Raw genomic sequence first — 25,997 nt, 5'->3', positions numbered from 1 at the left:
ACCATAAAAATGATTTTCTCTTAATGCAGTAATTTAATCTGTTTAGAACCACAAGAGGCAATTGATCCTTTTTTCATTCAGTTATTATAAGTGATAACAGCCGTGCAGTTTTAAACTTTCACAGGTTAAAGTGACTGAAGATATGAATGCTCACTGATCTGTAGCTGTAGAAAGACTTTAGTTGAAATTGTATGATGTGATCAGGACATCACGTGTTCGAGTGGCATCAGTGTAATAATTGCATGATGCTGGAACTATATGAACCACAAAAAAGAGAAATCCCTGTCTTCAAAGAACAACCACATTGGAAGCAGCAAACATTTCGCCTCCTGAGATCTTTGCATCCTTTTAAGCCTAATTTGATCCTGCGCTCTCCAGGGAGCGCGATTACGTAAAACTTCACTGATCCTACACATCAAAGAAAAAATATCACCTTATATTTATTATTATCGATGCTAATGTAACTGTTATTGTTTATAACTGTTATTGTTTATATACAATGAAATCCGACCGACTGTAAGTCTTTATCCGGACTGGAAACGATTGCGTGCCAGCGCGCTCTAGTTCCGTTGGAAACACCGATGTCTTCTGAATATTTTTTAGACGGTTTGTCTAATCTGTTATGAAAAGAACTATAACGTCTTAAAATCCTTTCTGATAGCTGACCAAACCGTGCGAATTCTCCTTGTGGCTGTGAATTAAGCGCCTTTTAATACAGGAAACGTAGTTAATGACGACTGCGCGCAAAGCGCCAATTGAAGTCTGCTTGAGTGTGTGTAACCCGCAGCACTTCCCAAACTCATCAGACTGCAGCGCTGAGCGCGCGGAGAGGGACTGACGGCGCTCAGTTTACGCAAACGGAGGACATACGTTCGGCTTTGGCTAATTTCGACTGTTGTGATGCGCATTCCCGTAGATCCCAGCGCCGGCCGGAGGTTCAGTCCGCCGGTGTCGGTGAAGATGAATGATGTGAACCCTAGCGCAGGACAGCAGCAGCAGCAGCAGCAGGACAGCGCGGTGGTGCCAAGACTCCGCGCGCAAGAGAACCGCTCCATGGCCGAGATCATCGCCGACCACCCCGCAGAACTGGTGCGGACCGACAGTCCAAACTTTCTCTGCTCGGTTTTGCCTTCTCATTGGAGGTGTAATAAAACGCTACCTGTTGCGTTTAAGGTAAGAGCTTGTTTTTCAATCGGCTTTAAATTTAATCTTTATGAATGTAGTCATTTATTAAGTGTAAGTGGAAATTGTTTTAGACGATTGTTGTGTGTTAGTTTTTATGTCAACATAACTTTATCAAGTGAAAAATATGAAGCTTGTGGAGGTCAAACTTGTATGCCGTTTTAGCACACTGTTGATTGCAGCAATGACAAATACGAATATAATTAGTATTCTAATATTCTACACATATTTAAACAGCATTAATGATAATATATAGCCTAACCTGGTAAAATATGAAAAGTGTTGCTTAAATTTAGTGAAGTGTGGTATATGCTAGGGATTGAGATTGTATATTTAGATTGTAATTATTATTATTTATAGTAACATTTCTATCAGCTTCAATTTACAAAAAGTACCTCTTATAATTTGATGAATTTCAGTCGGTTCTGCTGAATGTGTTTGTCTTGTACAATTTTTTCAATTTGTCACGGATAGTTAGTGTGTCAGTGGACTGAATCGTGCCATTGTACTATTTAAACTCTATTTATAAGAGTGTGTGAACAGATTGTGTTTTCGTAGCACTAGACTTAACTGGAAAAGGTTTAACTTAATAAGAAAGAATGAAATTGCTCTGGCATTATTCATTGTTTGATGTGTAATTCAGGCTTGGGGCAGAATCTTTGCTCTTGGCTTGTGTTTTTGGTCAGGCCTGTGCAGGTGTGGGTAGCTGTTAGGGTAATTTGCCAGATAAGTAGATAGATTAGTAATGATGAAATAGAGTTGCAAAATGATATGCAAATATATTGCCTTGGGAGCAATATGTATGTGACTAATATATCAACTGTAGTAATAAATCTGTACCCTAATTTTTAAAAATGTTTAATAACTATAATGATAGATAGACACACACACAGCATAGGCATACAAGGAAAGTCTAAATATAGATTTATTAAATAAATGAATTCATCATTTTCTAGGCCCTCTCACCAGAACCTTTTTTGATCCCTTCAACCGTGCCACTTTTGCATTAAAAATAATGTATCTGTTATATTTTTGTTTTAAATAATGATACTATATACTATTATTAGTAGTAATATTAATATATAATATTAATTAATATCGTTAATAATTATAATTGCTCATTTTCTTTCCACATTAAGTCTGCATAAATATGCATTTATATGCAATTATTTGCATGAAATTTTGCTATTAAATAACTTACAGGAAGTGTCTGAAGTAGCTGCTGATCCGAATGTCTTGCATATGCACACATGCACAGTGTAAAACCTTGCATCATTGTTCTCTCGACAGGTGGTGGCCCTGGGAGAGGTTCCTGACGGGACGGTGGTCACAGTGATGGCTGGGAATGATGAGAATTATTCAGCTGAGCTCAGGAATGCTTCAGGTGTAATGAAGAACCAGGTGGCCCGCTTCAACGATTTGCGCTTTGTGGGCCGAAGCGGAAGAGGTCAGTCCACCTTTTGAGAAATATTTAGATAGATTCTGATCGTTGAACCTTTAAAATTCTTTATCATGCAGGTTACATTGGGAAATGTATTCATGTGCAGGAAATCATACATGAGCTTAACTTTCAGTCATTGCATGTTCGCACGTGATTGTCAAAACCAATCAAAAAGTTTGGCCACACCTTTTTAATTGTTGATGCTTTCATTTTAGAATACTAGCAGCTATCAAACCATTGAAATAACCAACAATGGAAGTATGGGGAAAAAAATGTATGTTAAACAAATCATCCTGGGATGCTTTTTAACCAGTATTGAAGGAGTTCCCTTGGATGCTAGACACTAGTTGATGCTTTTCTATCATTATCTATCTATTCAAAAAAATATGTATCTATTAAAATGCAGAATTAGGCTACACACAGGTGATATGTAGGAACAATTCATATTTACCTACAACATTATTTTATAACATTTTAGCATGAAACTATTTTAAAATCATATAAAACAATTTCAAGCAAGCCCGAACGTTTAACTGCTAGTGCAACTAATGATACACTTCATAACAGTTTATGTGTATTTACACAGGCTTACCCTATTACAGATTATATTATCACACCATGCGTCTTTCTATTAAGCTTAATCGTTTTGTGTTTATCTACACTTGCACAATGTCATGTGGAGAAATTCTCCAGGGAGATTTGGTAACAGAGGCACGCGGTCACACAGGGACACATGACATTCTTAGAATAATTGTAGTCAGTCTGTGTGCTGAGCTATCAGTTACGAGCCAACACCGTTGTGAAACCACATCACCACATTGCCGGTAAGAATGCGCTCATTAAATTACGGTAACTTATCTGTCTGCATAAGAGTCTTTTGCGTGTTATATAATTTTACGTATTGTTCAGAGTATTATTCTTTTTCAACTTGAAGTTGTAAATTCTGTGCTTTTAGAATCAGTGCACAAAATTGTAAAAGTAATGATGCTTCCCGAACCCTCTCCTTGTCTGCAATTGGCCGGTAAAACAGATGGCCACACCTCCAAACTCACAACTATGGTTGAGCCAAATTGAGAGACACAGGCTTCATTCAAAAATGTGTACTATATATATATATATATTACTTACTATATATATATATATTACTTACTATATATATATATATATATATATATATATATATATTTATTGTTGGCTTTTCATGGGGAACCGCGAAAAATATTTTAACATTTGAAGATTTACACACTTCACATTTATATTTTGTAAAAAAAAAAAAACATGAAATAGCAACAGGAATCTTTTTGGTTCCCTTTACTTGTAAATCTTCATGATTCCAGGTCACAATGACATGCTCTATATTATGCAAATTATTTTTACATTATGAGAGCCATTTGGTCGTATTCCAAGTCTTATAAAATCAGTGTCAACAGATCTGTGCTGCTGTGTGGTGCTGAGATTCCACGCATCTTGCCAGCTGTTTCCCAGCGTTGCCAAAGTATTCCACCCACTACTTCCTGTCTCCAGCAAACCACGGGCATTCATGAGTAGGAACCATTGGAGCGTCATGTTAATCCCTTGTTCCCCTGTTTTAAACCAACAGAGAGCACAAATTGTCTGGAAACAGTGTTTAGGGAAGTGAGCTGTCTAGATTGTAGCGGTGCACAATTTCCCAGCAGCCCACTGATCTCTGTTCTGAGAACATTAAAATTAAACAAAAAACTAGCACAAAAAGTATTCTGAAATCATTATCGCTAATATTAAAATCTTCAAATGTCCCCTGAATTACAAGCATGCTCAGTCTTGCTTTGACAGTGAGTAAAGCCCTTAAATGTTTCTGTGTTTGCACAGGGAAGAGCTTCACCCTGACGATTACAGTATTCACAAACCCACCGCAAGTGGCCACTTACCACAGAGCCATAAAGGTCACGGTGGACGGACCGCGGGAGCCCAGGAGTGAGTACACCTTACATTACTGCTGTGACTAACCACATCCATGAGGCCTGTCATCACGTTCACCTCTCTGTTGGGCCGCAATCGTACCTCATTAAAGGCTTGCGGTCATTCGGTGCATGCGCTAGTGATTGATTTATTTATTTTTTGATTTCTGCCTCAATCTAAAGTCATAAAATCATTGCCCGAAGTAATTCTCTCTGGGTAGGCAGACTGATGACTTTCATTTTGCTTTGAACAAAGTTGAGGTTTCTGGATTGCTGTTACTGCATAGAAGTAAAATTAAATCAATCATTTTCATTGATTATGCTGAATTCTAATCATGTATACTGTATATATATATATATATATATATATATATATATATATATATATATTGTAACAATATGAACTTCTTACTCATCGGGAAGAAGGAGGCGGGAACCGGCGCACAATCAAAATACATTTTAATAATCACAAAATAAATACAAAACGGCGCACCAGCCCCTCGCGGACGACTGGTGCGCGCAAATAAAAACCAAAACATAAAATAATGTCCCAGGCCTGGTCCTCTCTCGTCCTTCACGGTCGTCACTCCAGTTTTATATCCTTCCATCTCCTACGTGGGACTCGATACTGGCGGTGGGGCGCAGGTGCAGCTCATCTCCAATCACTACACCTGGCCTCACTCCTCGTTCCCACGCCTCTCGGCCCCGCCCCACTCGCCACATACCCCCATCGCCCCTTGCAGGCCGGGGGGGTACCCTCGAGACTGCGCTCTACTCCCCCCCCCCCTTCCCTCCGGGGGGGGACCGCTCACGGGAACCTGCAGGAACCTGGGGGTAGGACAGACGAGGCAAGAGAAAAGGAGATGGAAGGAGGAGCGACAAGGACGAGAGAGGGGAGAGAGAAAAAAAAAAAAAAAAAAAATCCGGTTCCCAGACGCACTGCTGCTCGGCCCTCCACCAGCTGGGTGATCTCCTCCGCGGTGCCTGGCGGTGGCACTGGACGGCCCTCGGCGGACGGCGCGACACTCCTCCACCGCCCGATGGACGGTGACGGCTCCTCCGATTTTGGGCAGCGGCAGGAGTCCCCCGTTCCCTGCCCCTCCGGATTCCGTCACGGAGGCGGCAGGCTCCGGCCCCCTGGCGAACGGCGCCGACTCCTCCGCTCCCTCACGGACGGCAGCCGCCCCTCCTTGTCGTGGGCGGTCAGCAGCGAGCTCGCCCGTCCCCGGCAACTCGCTCCAGCCCACCGCCTCGAGCGTCCCTGGCGGCACATACCTCGCCTGCTCGAGGGCACCGCGGATTCACCACAGCGGCGAGGGATCTTCAGCAGCGCGTCCCTCCTTCTCCCGGGTTTCGGCACCACTGTAACAATATGAACTTCTTACTCATCGGGAAGAAGGAGGCGGGAATCGGCGCACAATCAAAATACATTTTAATAATCACAAAATAAATACAAAACGGCGCACCAGCCCCTCGCGGACGACTGGTGCGCGCAAATAAAAACCAAAACATAAAATAATGTCCCAGGCCTGGTCCTCTCTCGTCCTTCACGGTCGTCACTCCAGTTTTATATCCTTCCATCTCCTACGTGGGACTTGATACCGGCGGTGGGGCGCAGGTGCAGCTCATCTCCAATCACTACACCTGGCCTCACTCCTCGTTCCCACGCCTCTCGGCCCCGCCCCACTCGCCACATATATATATATATATATATATATATATATATATATATATAAAACTTCTGAGTGAAATGGGATATTCAGGGGAATATTAAAAGTTGTGAACTGACGAGAGAGGAAAACTTCATGTTACATATCGGTTCTCAATCCGAGTCTTTGCGCCCCACATCTCTGCATATTTTGCATGTCTCTCTCTTTGTTAACACACCTGATTCAGATAATCGTCTCGTTAGAAGTGAGCTTCTTGCATGAACAGTGTTCCCATTGACATGGTCCCTACACAGTGTTCATAACTCCCTACTCCCTGAGAAGGGGAAATCTGTTGAGGTTTACTTCACTTCGGAAACATTCAATCGCAGATTTGTGCTGTGCAATGTCTTCACACACGGACAAGTGTGACATCATATACCTCTGTAAATAAATATCATTTAAATTCACGTCTCGCACACTTCAGTGCACTTTGAATGGAACATATATGTTCGCCTCGAACTGGAATCATGGTGGAATATCCACCGATGTCCACTTCGCAAGAAGCTTACGCTCGAACAGAACAAACATCTGAAGCCATAAGAGACACATACAAAATGTTCAGAGCAGGGGGGCACGAGTACTGGAATTGGAAACCGCTGATGTAATATTTGCTGTCTGATTCATGAACAAATCACTAGTTTCTTTTCTTTTTAATGAATCAGTTGGACCATTTGCTGAATGATTCCTGTTTAAACACTGGAGTCATTGGACCGAATCATTCAGACAACTCACTTCCTCACTGAACCGTCAGTCTGTCTCGCTCACTGAAATGCAGGTTAAAATTTCCTGTGTAAAATGAGTCTAGAGCCATTATACTGTGATGCGAGATTTATAAGCCAATAATAAAAGTTAACAATTTGTAACCGTAATCAATCTATTCTGACTTTGTTCAAGTGACATCTGTTATGTAGTTAGAGATACATAAACACAACAGTGGTTTGTTAAAAACAGACTTTTAAATTCTTGATGAATCAAAATAGACCATATTTTATTTAAACTTTTTATATTCTTATTAATATTTAAATATGTAATTAATATGTCAGTTATTATTATTACTAGAAGTAGTAGTAGTAGTAGTAGTACCAGTAGTAGTATTTAAATTGTAAAGAAAAAAATTTTGATTTTTAAAACGTTTAAAGTATTTAATTATTATTTATTTGACTATTATTGTGTGCACTGGAAGAGTTCATTTTGACTTCAGGTTGACTATAGAGAATTGACACGTTTCCAGGATGTTTCTGGAAGCCAGCTGGTCTGTCAGTGTTATCTTAACAAGCTGTCTGTCTGAGCGCTAGGTTAGTGTCTGCATAGAGGTTCTACCACAGTAACATTGTGCTTGCATCAGCTTGTTTTAATGGGACTTATAAAAGAGCAAAAAAAAACTACTACATCTTGCAGTGCCAACTGGTCTGGCAAGCAGCTGTTTTACTTTATTATGAAAAAATGTATACTTTCGTCTTGGCATAGAAATGAAGCCTATCACATCCCTAACAACATTTCTGCCTCTCTTTTTCTCTCTGGATTTCAGACTATTCTCAATGAACACATATGGTACTAGTATTTAGAGGCACTTAGACACAACGACTGTATATGGTCTTGATTCTTCATTGTATTACAATGGCCTCTAGCAACTACAGGCCTTGTCTTTGATGTTGAAGACTTCCTCTATTCCTGCCTTATCTATAAGTGAAGTTTTGAAAGGCTTGCAGGTGTTATTGTGCGTATGAACAGATGAAAGGCTCAGAGTACCGAGGTCTTTTGTGGGCGGCTTTTTTGTACTGCTGATTTGATATTGTAAAGCTCCTGTCTCGGCTCTGTCTTAAATATTATTCTACTTTTACAATATCCTGTCAGATTGCAATTAAAGCTGCAGTCAGTAACTTTTGACACTCTAGCGGTTAATAAACAGAACTGCTTGCATCTTGCGGAAGAACATCGTAGCCGGAACTACTTCTCTCTGTTTATGTCTATGAAGAATCACAAAGGTACTGGGTTACTCCGCCGCGGTACCCCTGAAGCAATCTGAAATAGTCCGAATATAAACACTTATTATAGGTGCACCCTAGTGATTCAGGACAAGCTAAAAACACGGTTTGGAAAATGGATTCATGGTGTACTCGCTTATTATATACATTTTTCTACATTTTGAACACAAACAAAGTTACGGACCGCAGCTCTGATTGGTTGTTTCTTAACGGGAGTGATGTATTTCTGCAAATGGAAATAGGACCACTGGGAGGAGCCAGAGGAGCTTGATTTTTTCACAGATTATCTGTCTCATATTCTACTGTCAGGACATAATGACAGGTTTAACAAATATGTAAAAAAAATATTTTTACAAAAGTTACCTACTGCAGCTTTAAGAACGCCACGTCCATGATACACCAAAAGAGAGTGCATTGCATTGTGGGATTCAGTATATGGTTGCATACTGAAATTGAATACTAACATACATACTGTTGTTACTATTGTTGCAGTATATATGTACACTGTTACTTCTATAGTTAATATTTTGATTTTTTCTATTTATTATTTCTAGTTATTTTGTTGTTGTTGTTTGTAATTTATATTATGTTAAGTATGTCTATATATTTCCTATTTATTTGTACTTTATTTATTTTAGAACTTGAATTGATGCCTTGGCAGCTAGTGTACATAAAATACATTTTAATTATAGTTTTAGTTAGCCATGTACTGTGCATAATATGCCAATTTTCTTTATGTATGCCAGTAGTCCTATCATACACTTTATCATCAAGACTTGAGATAAAGTGTATGATAGGACTACTTATGCCAGAGAAGAACTGCATTAATACCTACTATATTTACCATAATGCAAAGGCACTAAACTTGACTTTCCCTTTCTAGCCACAATTGTTAAAATAACAACATGCAACATGATGAGGTCATATGGCCAGCATAGTGACATCACATGAGAACTATGTTGCTGTGACATCTTTTACTGTCTTGTACACCAAATATAATAGGTAGACTGTATGACTGTATGGATACAAATCAAATGTCAGCATCTTGAGGCAACTACAGGCTCTTTGCAGGTGTTTGGAAACTTAAAACTTAAAACGAGCCTCAAAGCATGGCTTCATTTAAGCAGGGACAAGGGAGAAATAAATGAAACCAGAAATAAATGAACAGAGTCCTGGTTAAACATCACCTGCGCGCTGAGCACGTGCACACGTCCATATGTTCACTGACACTGATCCTTACGGGACTAATTACACGTGCCCTCTTAATAATTTCACATTTTTTCACCCTGATTTTATCGAAGAACGCCTCATTTATAATTCTGCCTCATTAAACCTCAGATTGGTGTTAATGAGCAGGTAATTAAGGAAGAGGCCCGTCTCGCATGTCTAGACAATGCCTACAGTGTGCTGTCAGCCAAACACCTGATGGAACATGTTTATATATTTTGAGAATCATAGAAATAACTGTAACATGTTTTTGTACATAAAATTATTAGTATTTCAGTCAAAATATCCTCATTAAGTCCAGTACGGGTGCCTGTAATGTTCACTTGGGTCGTGTTTTTCTTTGTCCACGACACACAGGCCTCATTCTGAGGGGGACATCCAGTACAGGAAGTGTATTATTGTGTTTGTGTATCTAATAGATTTTGATGGGTGCCATATGAACTGTGAATCAATAGGGCCAGGAAAGAGCTAGACAACGAGAGCGTTGAGTATTTGACTGTGACAGACGTCTCTCAGCGAGTTTCTTCTTGATTGGCTCACACGTGAGGTGTTCTGGTAGCCAGAAGTGCACGCTTTAAATTGTTGTGCCCGTTAGAGCAGGATTCTGATTGGCTGTCATTGTTTTTAGCGTTCATCAGCTGGAAAATAACAATTTGTTTTGAAAGTGATTCCAACGATGTCATTTATCTATCTCTTTATTGTTATGTCTGTAATGTGGACTTGGCTTTTCTTTAATATAAAGGATGATTTTTAGAACTATGTCTTTATCGTTATTTTTATAATTGACGTCCTTGGTGTGAACAGACTTTAACAGTGCAACCCTGCTCTCCTAACATTTGAATTGAGTTATGGAGAGGTTTTTTGCTATTTTAAAGATTATTGCTAGAAAGCGGTTGCTACTTGTTGCCACATGGCTGCTATTCTGTAAGCTGACAACAATCTGAATGAAGTTAACAATACTGTATAACACATAGTGTACACAAAGTACTGTATTGTTTCTAAGTTGCAAGGTGGATGTTTCAACCTATTCTTTTATTAATTTACCAGACACCTTTGTCTTTAATTTCTTCTCTTTTTTCCATTAAGGTAAAGTAAAAGTAAGATTTTTATATTGTTGAAAAAAGTCTCGAAAATACAATAAAAAAGTAATACTGTGAGATATTATAACAATTTAAAATAATTATTAAATAATAATAATTAGTTATTTTAATTTAAAAATGTAGTCCTGTGATGGCAAACTAAAATTTTTAGCAGCCATTACTCATTAAACAGTTTTTCTTATTATCAGTGTTTTCAAGATTAGAAAAGATGCATAGAAAATTATTTTAAAAAAGTATTATACCCTAAACTGTTAAACGGTAATATACCGTTAAACAGTGTAGGGTAAGTAAAAAAATTTTTAATAACTATTTATACTATATATGAATAACTATACTATACAACTAAAATAGCATTTTATTGGTTACTTTAAACTGTGCCTTATTAATTTCAACAGTGCACTGTCAGTGGTATAGAAAGTGAAATAAATTACCAGTTGCTAAATAATATGCATGACATATTGCTAGTACCAGTTGTTTTTATTTTTTTTTAAGAAAATCAAAAAATATACTAACAAAAGATGTCTGCTTGTGGTTTGCTGCAGCCTTGATGAAGTGTGTGTGTGTCTAAGTCTTTGTATACACACTAACTCCTAAGAGCACTCATTAAGCGTCATTTGATCTAATAGCCGGGGTGGGGTTGGTTAAACTAACATACCTGCACGGGGCGCCCTGTGTAATTTTGGATTTAGTGTTAGACTGTCACTCTGCGTAGCACCTTTAGGAAGCGCTCTATGCATCTTCGCCTCTCCACAGCTCAATCACAGCAGTCAAATGGCACGACTGTTAGAAGTCACAGAGACCACAAGTAAATCTGCTTAAAATCTCTTTACAAGAGGATTTGCTTGAAGCTAAAATCACAAAATTCTGACACGAGTCTCATTGTTTTGACAATCTCAGACATCAACAAATTGAAAGGGGATAATAATTTAGCCTTAGCAATAACAGCAGCTGATATTACAGTAAAAAAAGCAGTTCTGGTGCGTTGTGCGAACCTACTTTTAAAACAGACCACACAGGACTGATAGGCAATGCTGAAGCTTACAATGAATGAAGTTAAAAAGAAGTGGGTTTTGCTTAGCAGAGGGGTCACTTTAGCTCGAGTTAAGTTTACAATGGGAACTGCTCACATAAAACCAACCAAAACAAGAGAGTAGAAGGAGAGAGAACCGCAGGCTCGATCCGTTCAGGCTGCGTGTGAAGGTGCCAACAGCCGGGGTCACAGGCTCAGGCTGTGTGTGTTTGCGTCTGGTTTGGACAGTCGCTGCGTACATCGGTGCATCGTTAGAAGTCGAGAAATACAGATGGCGCCCGGTTTCGAGTAACCCTGCTTTCATATCCGCATGGAGGTGATGAAGAAGTGTGCCTGCGGTTTGAAAAGGGCCGAGGGCCTTTTGCGTTGGTGTGTGTGTGTCTCTGTACCCCTTCTCTGCTTGGCTTGCCTCCTAAATGCTGAAATGTAAAGACCACACAGACACCTGGCAGTACTCCACAACAGCCTGGCTTTTTCCTCCCACTTTCCTTTTTCTCCTCCCCACCGCTCTTTCTCTGATTTTCTTTTCCAGTTTATTCCGTTCTTCCGCTGACTTTCTCAGAAAGCTTGTTGATGACGGCCAGTGATGAATTTCCATAATTTCCGGGCTGCTGTATGTGCATTGACTATTCGTTGGGAAAGATCTGTAAGATGTCTCCAAACTATTCTCTGTCAGATGTTAAGATGGCATTCAGTAGATGTTTTTGTGACATTTACACTGACCTCACTCACAGGTAGTCATGTCATATACAGTACCAATGTTTGTTTGAGGTGAAACAGCACCACTGACCGAGACAGATAAGGAAGATATTTTGGGTTATTTTAGCCTTCTCTCAAATACTTATTCTCTTGAAATATTACAGTTGACATGAAAACACTTGTTATTGAGAAATCTGTTCTAAAATACAAAATTAGATTCAAAGCTTTAATGACTTTATTCCTATAATACTGCTTTTTATTTAATTTATTTTTATTTGTTTTAATCATATACCGTTCAAAGGTTTGGAATGATTACGATTTCTTTATGTTTTTGAAAAGTATTTTATGTTCACCAAGGCTGCATTCATTTGACCAAAAACACAGTAAAGATAATAATATTCTGAAATGTTATAACAGGTAAAAATAACGGTTTTCTATTTTAATATATTTCAAATGTTTTCTAATGGATCATGTGACTCTGAATATGGCTGCTGAAAATTCAGCTTTTGCACAGGAATAAAGTAGAAAAATAAAATTTAAAATAGAAAACAGTTGTTTGAAATTACAAATTCTAAATGCAAACTAATTAAACTAATTTATTAAATGAAATATAATTATATATATTATTTTAATAAATTAAGAATAAATTATATTTATATTAAATAATACATTTATATAACCTAATTAAATATTGTATATGTATGTATTTGTGTGTGTGTGTGTGTGTGTGTGTGTGTGTACAGTCATGGCCAAAAATATCAGCACCCTTGGTATATGATCAAAGAAGGCTGTGTAAAATTCATCTGCATATATATACATATATATATATATATATATATATATATATATATATATATATATATATATATATATATATATATATATATATATATATATATATAAAGACAAAGTTGAACTGACACTGACTATGACTTCAATTCATTATGTCCTGTCTATTGCTCATTACCATCATCAGAATTTGTTATCGGATCATTAGTGTTTGTATAGATTCACTTGTGCAAACAGCTTCTCATGCTGTTCATATAATGTTCCAAGAAACCTCAGATCATATATTTCACACTCAACCACACTGGTGTGATCATATACCGACTAACCCTATCAAAAAAGGAAGCCTGAAAACAGTAATTACTCCATTATAATTCTCTTGCTCTGTGATTCTCGACCTGAGATAAGATCTGTGTCAGCTAGAGACTGGGCCACATCCCACAGGGCTATTTAAACATCTGGAATGAATGTGTTAGCCCTTCCACTCCGTGATTGGACGTGGAAGTGCTAGCTATCGAAAATTGCACTCCACTGGTTGGGGGATGACAGGAATTTTTGGGACTTTCCCTCCAGCAGTGATATCATCTGGTTTCCTGGCTCTCTTAAATACCTTTGCTCATACAGATGATGTCCCTGTGCTCATTCCTTTACTGTCTGTCACTAAGATATTTTAGGACCCTTAAAGTCATGAAGCCTGCATTTCAGCAGGGGTAAGTTCTCAATTAAAAAAATTCAAAAAATGAAATTTTTTTGCATGGACATCTGTGGTTAACTCAAGGTAAAACAACAATAAAATCACAAAATGAACATAATCATTTACTATCTGTATATCTGTCTGTCTGTCTCTGTCTAATTGCCGTAGCTTTCCAATGCGCATAATTATTAATGTCTCAAACATGTTTGTGTTTCATTTTTTTTATTTGTTTTATTTTAGCCTTTTTCGGTTAGTGTTTTTTTCAGTTTTGACTGACAAATAGAGAGTAGACAGGAATCGTGGAGAAGAAGGGGAAGAAACAAAAGCAAGTAATGTTGCCAATCAGACACAAAACCACTAGACCACAGCTCCAGCCAACAATTTTTTTTTTCTTTTTCTCAGAAGCATAAAACAAGATATATGTATATTTTATTATTGTCACAGCTTTTGACATGCATGTGTGGGAGAGAGCATTATTTAGTTTTTAGCTATACTTGATCAGAGGTTCTTCAGCGGTCCAGTGACAGCTGCCCTGAGGCAACCTGTCGAGCTCAACAGAACCGCACAAAGGTGCTTGTGATCTTTCTAACACTAGTTCCTGGTTTTGTATTTTATCCACACCGTTGGGATTGAACCTTAAAACATTAGCAGTCCAGATTGTTAACCACTTGGCTGCCCCCTCCCACAAGAGATACTTTGTGGGTGAGTAAATATAACCGGATACATTATCCAAACCGAGGTGGCTACATATTCCTCAGACAGAATCAAAAACAGGCCACTTAACGTTCCAGAACTCTTGCTGAAAATTCCCATTGTTTTGCAAATGTATCTCCGGTGTTCCTATTACCTGTATGTGGTCTTATTGTAACTTCTGCTGAAGCACATATTTGTCTGTTTGATTTCCCCAACATGATTTATGTTAGTATTGCTGTCTGGATTCAGTTTGTCTAAAAAAAAATATAGTTTGGCTTTTTATTTGGCTTTGTGTGAAAAGGTATGGTTTTCTCAAGTGCTGCACTTCTTGGGAGGTTGAGTTATGCTGGTTTTTAGCTTTTACATATGTGTCACATTGCCTGCAAGTTCAGAGGCGGAGTGCAATGCAACGATGTCCCAAAATTACACTCAGAGTCAAGTTAATGTTTTTTCCATTAGCTGTAATGTTTTCGTTGTGATGAAATACTTTATTATTGTAATTTCTCATGCTTCTACAGAAGACATGCATGATATTAAGGATGAAGTGGAAATAATGAAAGAATGTTTTTAAACACCTTTCCTGACATAGGTTGGTAAAATACACTGCAATATATATATATATATATAACAAGACAAAAATACTATAAATTGTTGGGGTGCTGAGATGAAAGATTGCTCCTCTAAATACAGTCTATCAGCATCTTTGAATTAATTATAGCTGTTTTTACATATTAAGAAAATTAAAAATGACACTTCACCCTTAAAAATACTGATTCATACAGTAGTTTATATTGTAGACATTCTAAAGTACTTTAGCGATTTGATTATGAAACTTTTCTGAGTGTTTGCAGCTTCTCTTTGTTCTTCTGGCACAGGCCGGTTAGTCGAAATATAGAGGTAACTTGTTCTGTCGGGGCCAACTGGAGCGCTGCCAACTCCAGCAGGAGTTTTTCTCTTTCTCCTGTTTGATATTTACTTTACGGCCTTCTCCAAAAAACTGCTGCAGTCTGAGGGAACCACTGGGTCGTTTTAATGTGGAAAAGGGGCTAGTTGTGTATTGGGCCGCATGCGCTGCTGTCTTATCCTTCTCTAATTTGCAGAGAATAGACTTGAGGCTTTCGACTCTTAAACGCTCTTCTTCTAGCATTCCAGAAAGTTGCTGGCCAGTGTCATCAAGCATTGTGCTCAGAGGAGGCATATGCAGTCTTGTATTATATGAGTTTCATCTTGTTTGGGAAGGTTGAGTGTGTTATTATAGGCCAAGCATAGCACTTCATTCTCAAAGCCAAATCCCCGCCCTGATGGGACAGATTAATAGATATTTTAAGGATATGGAATATGGAATATTTAAAACTTTATAAAATTAAATTAGATTTAGTTTAGAGTCATGGTAGATTGTGGCTTGAAAGATTTCAATGCCATGGGCCATAATGAAAACTCTTATAAAGAGGGGAAATGGAACACCTGTCTCATGGTCAAACCTATGACATACAATACATACACATCATAGACAAACATTTTCACGCTAGGAGATACATTCTATTTCAAGACCCAATAAAAATGCTTAGAGTAAATTATATGGTGCGTAATAATATTAGTTTATATATAAAAAAATATATATGTGTATGTGTGTGTGCTTATAATTGCTTACTGTATAGTGAATTAGAAAACAAATTAGATTTCATGTCATTTCTTTACTTGATAAACTGTTGATTGATTAATAATAATAATAATAATAATAATATCTGAATGTCACATCATTCGTTTAATAACTTAAATATTTGGACATTTAATGCTTACATAATAACATTAAAATCATTGTTGTGAGTACATTTAGAGTGCAAATGCATTAATTAATTTCTAAAAAATGACCTCAGTCCAGTATTTGCTTTTCCAGAGTTTGTGAGTCTTTTTGAATGATTCAAAAGAACTGGCTCATAAGAATCATTTGTTCGTGAATCAGACTGCATGTTGCTTGTATTTATTTGCAGCCAAATTCATCAAATTGCTCTGATAAGTGACATATTTGTCATATTGTGGTGTACTTGTACATTCTTTAATTTTAGATTATTATTATTTAATTTTTTTTTTTTTTTATTAAAGGCAGTATGTTGTTTGCAGGGCACAGGCCGAAGCTGGATGACTCGCCGAAGGCCGGACTCTTCTCTGACCGCCTCAGTGAACTGGAGCGTATCCGGCAGACCACCATGCGGGTTACCATGCCAACACAAACGCCACGGCCCTCGCTTAGCAACCCCAACTCCTTCACACCTCAGGGGCAGACGCAGATAACAGGTATGACATTTCTATTCTATTCTATTCTATTCTGAGAGGTGCTTCCTGATGATTATAAAGATAGATAGATAGATAGATAGATAGATAGATAGATAGATAGATAGATAGATAGATAGATAGATAGATAGATAGATAGATAGATAGATAGATAGATAGATAGATAGATAGATAGACTATACAATTTTAAAAGGTTTAAAAAGTTACTTGTAGTTCATAAAATACGCAGGCAGTGTTCATTTACAAATGTTTTATTGATATCATCTGCAAGTAAACCTACATGAATGAAGTAAATGATACTTACAGTCGCCGCTAACCTGTCAGAATTATTGTTTCTTTTAGTAAAGTCTTCACTTACAGTGATTATATTTACTCATCCTCCCAAGCAGATCTGGTGTCTGTCACTGTTACAGTAATTTCTATTCGTCTAAGCACAAAGTAGTTTATCTAAGCTGAAATCGCACACTGCAACATGATGGACAAGTGGAAAGCGAGTGCGGACAGCCTACGGCAGTGCGTTGTGTCACTGTGAGAGAACAGGATATCACCTGTCCTTAATTACTGCTCTGAGAGCGCATGTCCTGTACTCGGGGTCCTGTTACTGTACCGGGTGCAAGCCAAGTGACTCAATCTGAGAATGAATGCACCGTATTTTGTTGACTCTGGCGATTATTTGCCTGCTTTAAAATTGATACTTGGCATGACAGAAAGCTTGAATTATAAGGAATGGAATATGTTATCTTAGACAAACATTTGAGAATGCCTTCACTTAAATGCTTTGCCCAAGGGATCACATTGTATTTTCTGACCACACAAAGGCTCTAGATGAGACAGACAAATATAAATAGAGCAGTTGAATTGTCCGTTTTAATTAAATTAATGACAAGATATACTGATTAATTAACACATATTAAAGTGTATATACGTACTGTGTGTGTGTGTGTGTGTGTGTGTGTGTGGGTGTGTGCTCTTGTTTTTGTGACATATCAGGACACAACTATAATGGCATGGGTATGACACAGGTATTACAAGGAGAGAGTGACTTATGAGGACTTAACCCATGTCCCCATTTTTCAAAACGCTTAGAAATCATACAGAATGAGTTTTTTTGAGAAAGCAATTCACAAAGAGGGTTAGGGTTAGGTGTAGGGTTGGTGAAGGGCCATAGAATATACAGTTTGTACAGTATAAAAACCATTACGCCTATGGGATGTCACCACTTTTCACAAAAACAAACGTGTGTGTGTGTGTGTGTGTGTATAAATATATATATATATATATATATATATATATATATATATATATATATATATATATATATATATATATATATATATATACAGTATATACAAACACACACACACACACACACACACACACATATATATATATATATATATATATATATATATATATATATATATATATATATATATATATATACACACACACACACACACACACACTGAAACCTATAAATAAATAAATAACATATTGATTCTATTGCATTTTTGTCCAAACAATGGAAGTTAATGAGACCCGAAAATTGTTTAGTTGACAACATTCTTGAAATTTCTAATTTTGTGTTCCACAGAAGAAAGAAAATCTTACAGGTTTGAAACAATATGTAAGTAAATGATGACAGGCGTTTTATTTTTGGGTGGACTATCCGTGTAACTCATTTTCTTTGACCTTCTCTCTATTTGTACCTTTAGATCCACGCCAGGCTCAATCTTCCCCACCTTGGTCATATGACCAGACGTACCCATCCTACCTGGGTCCCATGGCCTCCCCGTCCGTGCACTCCACCACCCCGCTCTCTTCCAGCCGGGCCACAGGGCTGCCGTCCATCAGCGATGTGCCCAGACGCCTCCCAGGTAACCTCCAGCTTCAGCCCTACAGCAGGTGCGCCCCCTACCCCTCGCGTCTGACACTGCAGTGGGCAGCAGGGTGGGCACGTGTTTTATGGTGATTTGCACTTTAACTGTAGAAGGATGGGGATTTGTGTGAATGATGCAACTGTGTTTATACAGCTTTTGAAAGATATTTGAAAACTAAGGTGAATTTACAAGTTTAAATGTTTTAATTTATGAGATTAAAGCCTATTAATTTTTTTTTGAATTAAATCTTAAATCTCTCTTTTTTTTTTAAATGTCTCCGAAATTTACCACACTTAAAAAGAAAAATGTCACTGAATTTGGTGAATCAGCTGAATTTGAATCAAATTTGCATAACAAAATAAGTATGTATGTGCTTAAAAGAATCACAATAACTTAATTTAAATATTCCTGGTGCAGCAATATTTCATGTATGCGCCACCAAGCAGAACTCCAAAAATAATAACTGTTTTCAGACAGGTTTCAGGGAAAATGCAAAAATTTTACAGCATTTAAAAAAAATATACACTTTGACTAACTTTTTTTTTTAACTGCTGCTCTGCCATAACAGAAGACCTGAAAGAGAAAACTAAGAATACATGTTAACAGATTATGCTCATTTCTACTATAGCAGCAAACACTTGTATTCAGTGTTATTTTTTTTATATATATTTATATGCTATTATGGTTTTAAAATTTAATTGTTTTTTAATTAGCTTTAGAGAGGTTTTTACACTGAAATGTGCACAAAAGTGTTGTAAATTTTGTGAATTTACTCTTAAATGTGTTAGATGACAGTTTAATCAGATTCATGAAAATCAGTAACGATGAAGAAAAAGTGTGGGGCTTCATTTTGGGAGGGCTATTTTCTGAAATTGTAATTTTTCTGTAATGTTCTGTCAGTCATATTAAACAAATCATAGCATTAAATTTCAGTGTCATAATTCGTTAGAAACACAGTCTCAGATTTGCTTGATTTTTATTAGCTAATGGTGCTGTAGATATGTAAACGGAGAAGCTTTTTAAAATTGGACTGCTCCATGAGCGTATTTTTAAAACTTGTGGGGAAGGAAAAAATGGTTTCCTTTGCTCCTCTTTCCATGGCTTTGATCCTGCGTGGTATATAGTTAATAACAGACCAAGACATAATAACAGGCCGGTGGCTGGCAAATAAAGTAGCTTTATAGCGTTACGCTTCCCAGAGAACCTTTGGGGAATGGAAGGCCACTTGGTGCCCGACTTGCACCCCATAAGCTAATTTGTCCTTGTGTGCCCTGCAACACACCCAGAAACGCACCCTTTAAAGAATAAATGTAGATAGACAAGTTTCCATTTCAAAACACCTGTTTGACTCAGTGCCAGGTAAGTGTGTTCATGCCATACTACACCCTTATTCATTCCTGAGAACCTGGAGAGGCTTAAAGTGATTAAACAAGAATCTCCCTCGCCTGAGCGCTGGCTGCCAGCTTCTAGACGCCTGCCACCCGCCTGTCATTTATAATTAATTTAGGCATATCATCCTTTCATTTGATCTCGGCACATGAGATATGGTTAATAATAGGTTTGATGTGAGATAAGGACATGGCTCTTTGATGTGTCCTGCAACTTAACTGTAAGAGGAACAGTACAAATATGCATTATTGTTTTCCATTGCAGATATAAAAACTTTTCAGGACAATTCATCTTTGCACTATGTCTAGTGTTTTGTGATATACTTCCGAACTCAAGGGGGCAATAGTTATGTTTTTGCTTGGGTTGTTATTCTTTAGATTTTTGGCTACAATTTTTGAAATTGAAGAATGTAATATATATATATATATATATATATATATATATATATATATATATATATATATATATATATATATATATATATATATTACATTCTTTACTTTTAATATTGTAGCTTTTATTTATTTATTTTGCCACCAAGCAGAATTTCAGATTTCTGAAAAACTGCTGTTGATCTTAATGGAAGTCTGTCTACCAATGTCTTATTGTTTCCACATATTAAATTGGGATACATGTATTTTAGCATAAAAAAATACTATGCCCTTCACCTTTAACAGACCTCTTTTTTTTCAAACTGCTGCTCTGCCATGACAATAGTAGAACTGAAAGAGAAAACTATCTGTAAATGCTAACAGATAATGCTAAATTATCTATAGTAGCACTTATAACACATTTGTGTCATTTAGTACTATTTATTTGCTGACATAGTTTTTTTTTCATATTTTGAATTAGCTATTATTTTTATATTTTCATTATTTTATATTTTCATGATTTATTAGGTTTTTCTATATTTCTAAATTGTTTTCATTTGTTTTCATTTTAATTTTATTAACTTATAAGTTAGTTGTCAAGGCAGAATTTATGATTTTCGTATAATTCAAGGTTTTTATTTCAGTTTTTTATAGCTTTAGATTAAGCAACACTAGTTGCAATATGAATTATAGGTCTGATTCGTTTCTAAAAAAAAAATAAAAATCATTTGTGCAATGGAGCTTGAAATGTATGATTTTAAATAGTAGTCAGGTTTAGAAAGTTAGAGGCTTAGCTTTAGCACTGTAGCAAACAAAGAGTAAAAACTACTGCACTGTTGTATGGTAACATCATTCCTCATGTAGATATGGCTTAAACTTGTAAATAACCAATAATTGTTCAGTTCACATGAAAAAAATGTTCTTACCATAAAATTATAAGTTCTACAGGCATAGCATCTGTTCTCAAGACCAGCACCATCTCATCTATAGATGTTTGGTGACTAGCAGAGAATTTTTTTGCTTTTATCATTTGGCCTATTATTCAGAGCACAGGCTCTCTGTAATACCCTAGGGCCAGAAAACCATTATCGGCAGCCGCTTGAATCAAAGATTTTGAATATAAAAGAAAAAGGGGATGGGTATTGAGGGGAAAAGGAGACATGAGCGTTAGTGACAAGCTATGCCTCTGCAAATCGCCCACGTTTAACCATGCCACCCAGTTGGCCCACAGGCGCAGACATGGTGACAAGAAAGACGCCGTGTGATTTATGAAAACCATTCTGCTCCAGGGAGCCGAGGCTGTTTCTTTTTGTTCCTTCCTTGGCGCTAGCACTAGCTAAAGACCATTAGCGGTTTCTGATTTTTGAAAGGAAATAAAGAATATGTTAAGGACAAAAGGGCAGATGGACTGTTTTTGCCTGGGTTTATAATGCTGAAGATACCAGGAGCCCACAACAGTGCAGACGTCTGTCTCTCTTGCTGTGATGCTGCCTCGCACCCCTCTAAACGTTTCCAAATGTGTGACCGATTATGCATCCTAGTTGTGTTTTATGTGCGGCAGCCAATGCAGATGCACACACACACACACTTCACAGGCATATACATACCCCAGAGACAAATGAACTGAGACATATAACCGCACACATGAATACACATACACATGAACTTGTCTGTGACAAAGAGGAATAACCACAATGAAGTGAAGCCAGCTAATCGATTAACTGTTCTCCTCTGCATGTATCTAATTTAAAGTTAATGGTTGTTTTTTAATAGCTACATTCTGTCATTTAAATTTGGTTTTTAGATTAACCTTTTTTTTTAACTAGTTTAAAATGCACAGGATTATTATATTTAATATATTTTTTAACATATTTTAAAAGATATTAATAAATGTATTCAGCAAGGATGCATTAAAGAATTAACATTTATGTTACAAAATATTTGTGTTTGAAGTAAGTGTTATTTGGAACTTTTCATTTATCATAGAATCCTGAAAAAGGTATCGTGGTTGCCACACAAATTATAAAACATCTGTTTTTCACATTTAACAATGTATAAAAAAAAGTTTCTTAAAGCTGCGGTAGGTAACTTTTGACGCTCTAGCGGTTAATAAACAGAATTGCTTGCGTCTTGCGGAAGAACATCGTAGCCGGAACTACTTCTCTCTGTTTATGTCTATGAAGAATCACAAAGGTACTGGGTTACTCCGCCGCGGTACCCCCGAAGCAATCTAAAATAGTCTGAACATAAACACTTATTATAGGTGCACCCTAGTGATTCAGGACAAGCCAAAATCACGGTTTGGAAAATGGATTCATGGTGTTTTCGCTTATTATATACATTTGTCTACATTTTGAACACAAACAAAGTTACGGACCGCAGCTCTGATTGGTTGTTTCTTACCGGGAGCGGATGACTTTCTGCAAATGGCAATAGGACCACTGGGAGGAGCCAGAGGAGCTTGATTTTTTCACAGATTATCTGTCTCATATTCTACTGTCAGGACATAATGACAGGTTTAACAAATATGTAAAAAATATATTTTTACAAAAGTTACCTACTGCAGCTTTAAGCAGAAAATCTGCATACAAAAATGATTTCTGAACGAACGTGACACTGAAGACTGGAGTAAATTCAACTGTCATCACAGGAATAAATTACATTTTAAAATATATTCCAATAGCAAACAGTTAATTCGAGTTTTAGTTTCTTCAAAACTGGTCAAAACTCTTAAAAGTCAGTTACAAAAAGGTAGATTGGTCTAACTTAAATCTAAAAACTAAGACTGATTACCCCTTGGATAATTAGTATTTGGTCAAACTAGTTTTAACATAGTGGCTGCTTATGCAACTGGCTCTTGGTTAAACAGGGTTGTAGTTAAATCAAGTGGGGAAAAAATTCAATATAACTCAACTGTGTTCTCATGATTGTTCATCACTGTAATTTCTGTCTTCAATGGTATTTAAATCCTTCCATACTTCTATAAAAAGTAACCTCAACATTTGTTTCTGTAGGTTCGACAGATCTGAGTCCTTTTCCTGGCCAGTTTGAGCGTCAGTTCCCTGCTTTCTCCTCACTCACCGAGAGCCGGTTTTCCAGTCCCAGAATGCACTACCCAGCCACCTTCACGTACACGCCCACCCCCGTCACCACCGGAATGTCCCTCGGCAGCGCTCACTACCACACCTACCTTCCTCCGCCGTACCCCGGCTCCACCCAGAACCAAAGCGGACCCTTCCAGAGCAGCAGCACACCTTATCTCTACTACGGTGCCTCCTCGGGCTCCTACCAGTTCTCTATGGTTCCGGGAGGAGACCGATCGCCCACCCGGATGATGCCACCTTGTACTACCGCGTCCACAGGAACCAGCCTGGTTAACCCAAACCTCCCGGTCCAGGCTGATGGAAGTGGGGGGGTGGAGGGAGACGGTAGTCATAGCAACTCCCCCACTCTGCTTCATCCTGCTGGTAGAATGGACGAAGGCGTGTGGAGGCCATATTGATCATTGATCAGTTACGTGAGCATAGAAACTCCAAACAAACGGCATGGTTTTAAAGCACAAACCTTACTAGGATGTTCATCCTGTCTCGCTGAGCTACTTTCCCTCACTAACATGAGTATTTATGAGCCTGTTAAAAGGGAAGTATTTTTTACATTGGACTTTGTTGTTGTTGTACATTATTCTGGACCTTTTGACCTCTGGGAATCATAGGCGGGATTATTTGGAATTGAAGGAACAGAGATGGATGGAGTATTTTATTAGCATTATGTTATTATTTACTTGTCTTGGCATGTTTTTTAATATATCGTTTAAAGCACTGAACAACACCTGTATGACTGTTTGTGATCAAATATCTCTTTTTGTGCTTTTTTTTTTTTAAGTTAAGCATTTAAGTTATACGTATTTGATAAAAGGATTTAAAGTAACTTATAAAAGCCATAGATTCGTTAATGTATTTGGAACTTGAGTCATAGAGGGAATATTTTTGTAAAGCATCTATGTTCAAGTTTATGCAACTAATTTACGGTAATTTCTGTGCCTTAATTGATCACACAGAGTTGTATGCTGAAGTCTCTGTGTCTAAGTACACTACATTTGTAAGCAGTTAATATTGCTTGATACTAAATACTTTTTCACTGTTTTAAAGCTTTAAACCAAAGAAACAGCCACGGATGCTCAAAAGTGTTTGCCAATATGCTAGATCAAGCTTCCTTTGATGTGCATGTGCTGGGATAATTTATAATGTTGCTTAATCAAATGTGGCTGGGAAAGGTTTCCAGTGGGGGAATATTGAAGGTTCTGGATGTGTCGTACACGGATATTCTTTTCCGCATAACTGGAGCAATACATATCCTCAAAAAAGTGGTAATAAACTCAGTTATGGCACTATAATACCAGTTGCAACAATGCAGCTATAAATTATTTTAGTTTTCAACATATGAAATTGTTCTCAATATTTTCAGTTTTCAATGTTTATAATAATAATAATAATACATGTGTTTCGAGCAGCAAATCAGCATATTATATTTATTTTTAAAAAGGATCACTGAAGACTGGAGTAATGATGCTAAAAATTCAGCTTTGCATCACAGGAATAAATTACACTTTAACATAATGTTCAGATTTAATTTAAATAATATTTCACAGCATTATTGTTTTTACTCTGTTTTGAGCAAATAAATGTTCACAAAAAAGAGACTTCTTTCTAAAACATTTTAAAAAATCATGCCCAAACTTTTGACCAGTTGTGTAGCTATATTTTATTCCATTGATATGGTCAGTTTTGCTAATGAAAATCTTCATTATCACCACAGAAATGTGCAAATTAGCTTCATAATTTCAGAATACTAGTTTTCCTCTTGTTCACCAGTCATCAACAGACTGATTTACCCAACTATAATTGTCTAACAGAGTTATACTCATCAAGTGCCTTACCGCTGGAACTATACAGACCTCACCAAACAACTGAAAGCTTTCCTCAAAGCAGTGCTCATTATTTGGCTTGTAAAGCCTATATTTAAGCAATTAAATTACAATAGAGTTGGATGTGTTTCTGACCTTCTTTAACTTAACAGTTTTCCAGTATTGCATGTCTGGTAGGACTAGTCATGGTTGCTTGAATTCATCACAGGATCCGGGTCTGCATTCCCAGTTATCCCATCCTGACAGCCTCACGGCATCAAATCAGGGCGTCTTACCTATTCGTTGAAATAGCTGTGAGTGTACGAAATGTTTACAACATTCAGAGACATTCGGAGGTAAATACACCACCCTAGTTTTGTTAAATTATCTCATTTCTTCTTTTGTAAATTAGTATTTATCTGACAGGTTAACTGAGGGCAATTTGTGGCAAATTTGTCCCTGGTTCTTGCATGCTTTGTTTCCTTTGCACATCTGTGTTTAAATGATCTCGCCTTTCTTCCCTGTGAAAGCCTCTTCTCTTTTATCCACGGATAGAAAAGGGGGTTAAGGCAAATTATCATGACAACAGTGAAAGAAATTGGCTTTTTGGATTGTTGTATGTTGTTATAATAAATAAAGTTTTCTTTGTAAGAGAAATAAAAATAATTTTTTGCAATGA

The 25,997-nt window shown here is 37.2% G+C and overlaps 1 protein-coding gene across 1 annotated transcript; it reads left to right on the top strand.

Annotated features, from left to right (window-relative positions):
• The first annotated feature begins 612 nt into the window (after positions 1 to 612).
• Positions 613 to 25,997, top strand: LOC127938991 (runt-related transcription factor 2-like). The gene is made up of 6 exons (XM_052535959.1): positions 613 to 1,173; positions 2,473 to 2,629; positions 4,472 to 4,576; positions 16,605 to 16,778; positions 18,491 to 18,652; positions 23,430 to 25,997. The coding sequence occupies exons 1-6, from the start codon at positions 901 to 903 to the stop codon at positions 23,915 to 23,917; spliced, it is 1,359 nt and encodes a 452-aa protein (XP_052391919.1). The 5' UTR covers positions 613 to 900; the 3' UTR covers positions 23,918 to 25,997.

This window comes from Carassius gibelio, chromosome A20 (assembly GCF_023724105.1).
Source record: "Carassius gibelio isolate Cgi1373 ecotype wild population from Czech Republic chromosome A20, carGib1.2-hapl.c, whole genome shotgun sequence".
NCBI lineage: Eukaryota > Metazoa > Chordata > Actinopteri > Cypriniformes > Cyprinidae > Carassius > Carassius gibelio.
The sequence above is the reverse complement of the archived record's forward strand: the minus strand, read 5'-3'. Positions and strand labels throughout refer to the sequence as shown.

What these genes read in the sequence shown, in the direction of transcription:
- LOC127938991 (XM_052535959.1), top strand. Translation starts at nt 901, where the DNA reads ATGCGCATTCCCGTAGATCCCAGCGCCGGCCGGAGGTTCAGTCCGCCG. An exon ending in CGCTACCTGTTGCGTTTAAG is followed by an intron (nt 1,174 to 2,472) that starts GTAAGAGCTTGT and finishes TTCTCTCGACAG; the next exon opens with GTGGTGGCCCTGGGAGAGGT. An exon ending in CGGACCGCGGGAGCCCAGGA is followed by an intron (nt 4,577 to 16,604) that starts GTGAGTACACCT and finishes TGTTGTTTGCAG; the next exon opens with GGCACAGGCCGAAGCTGGAT.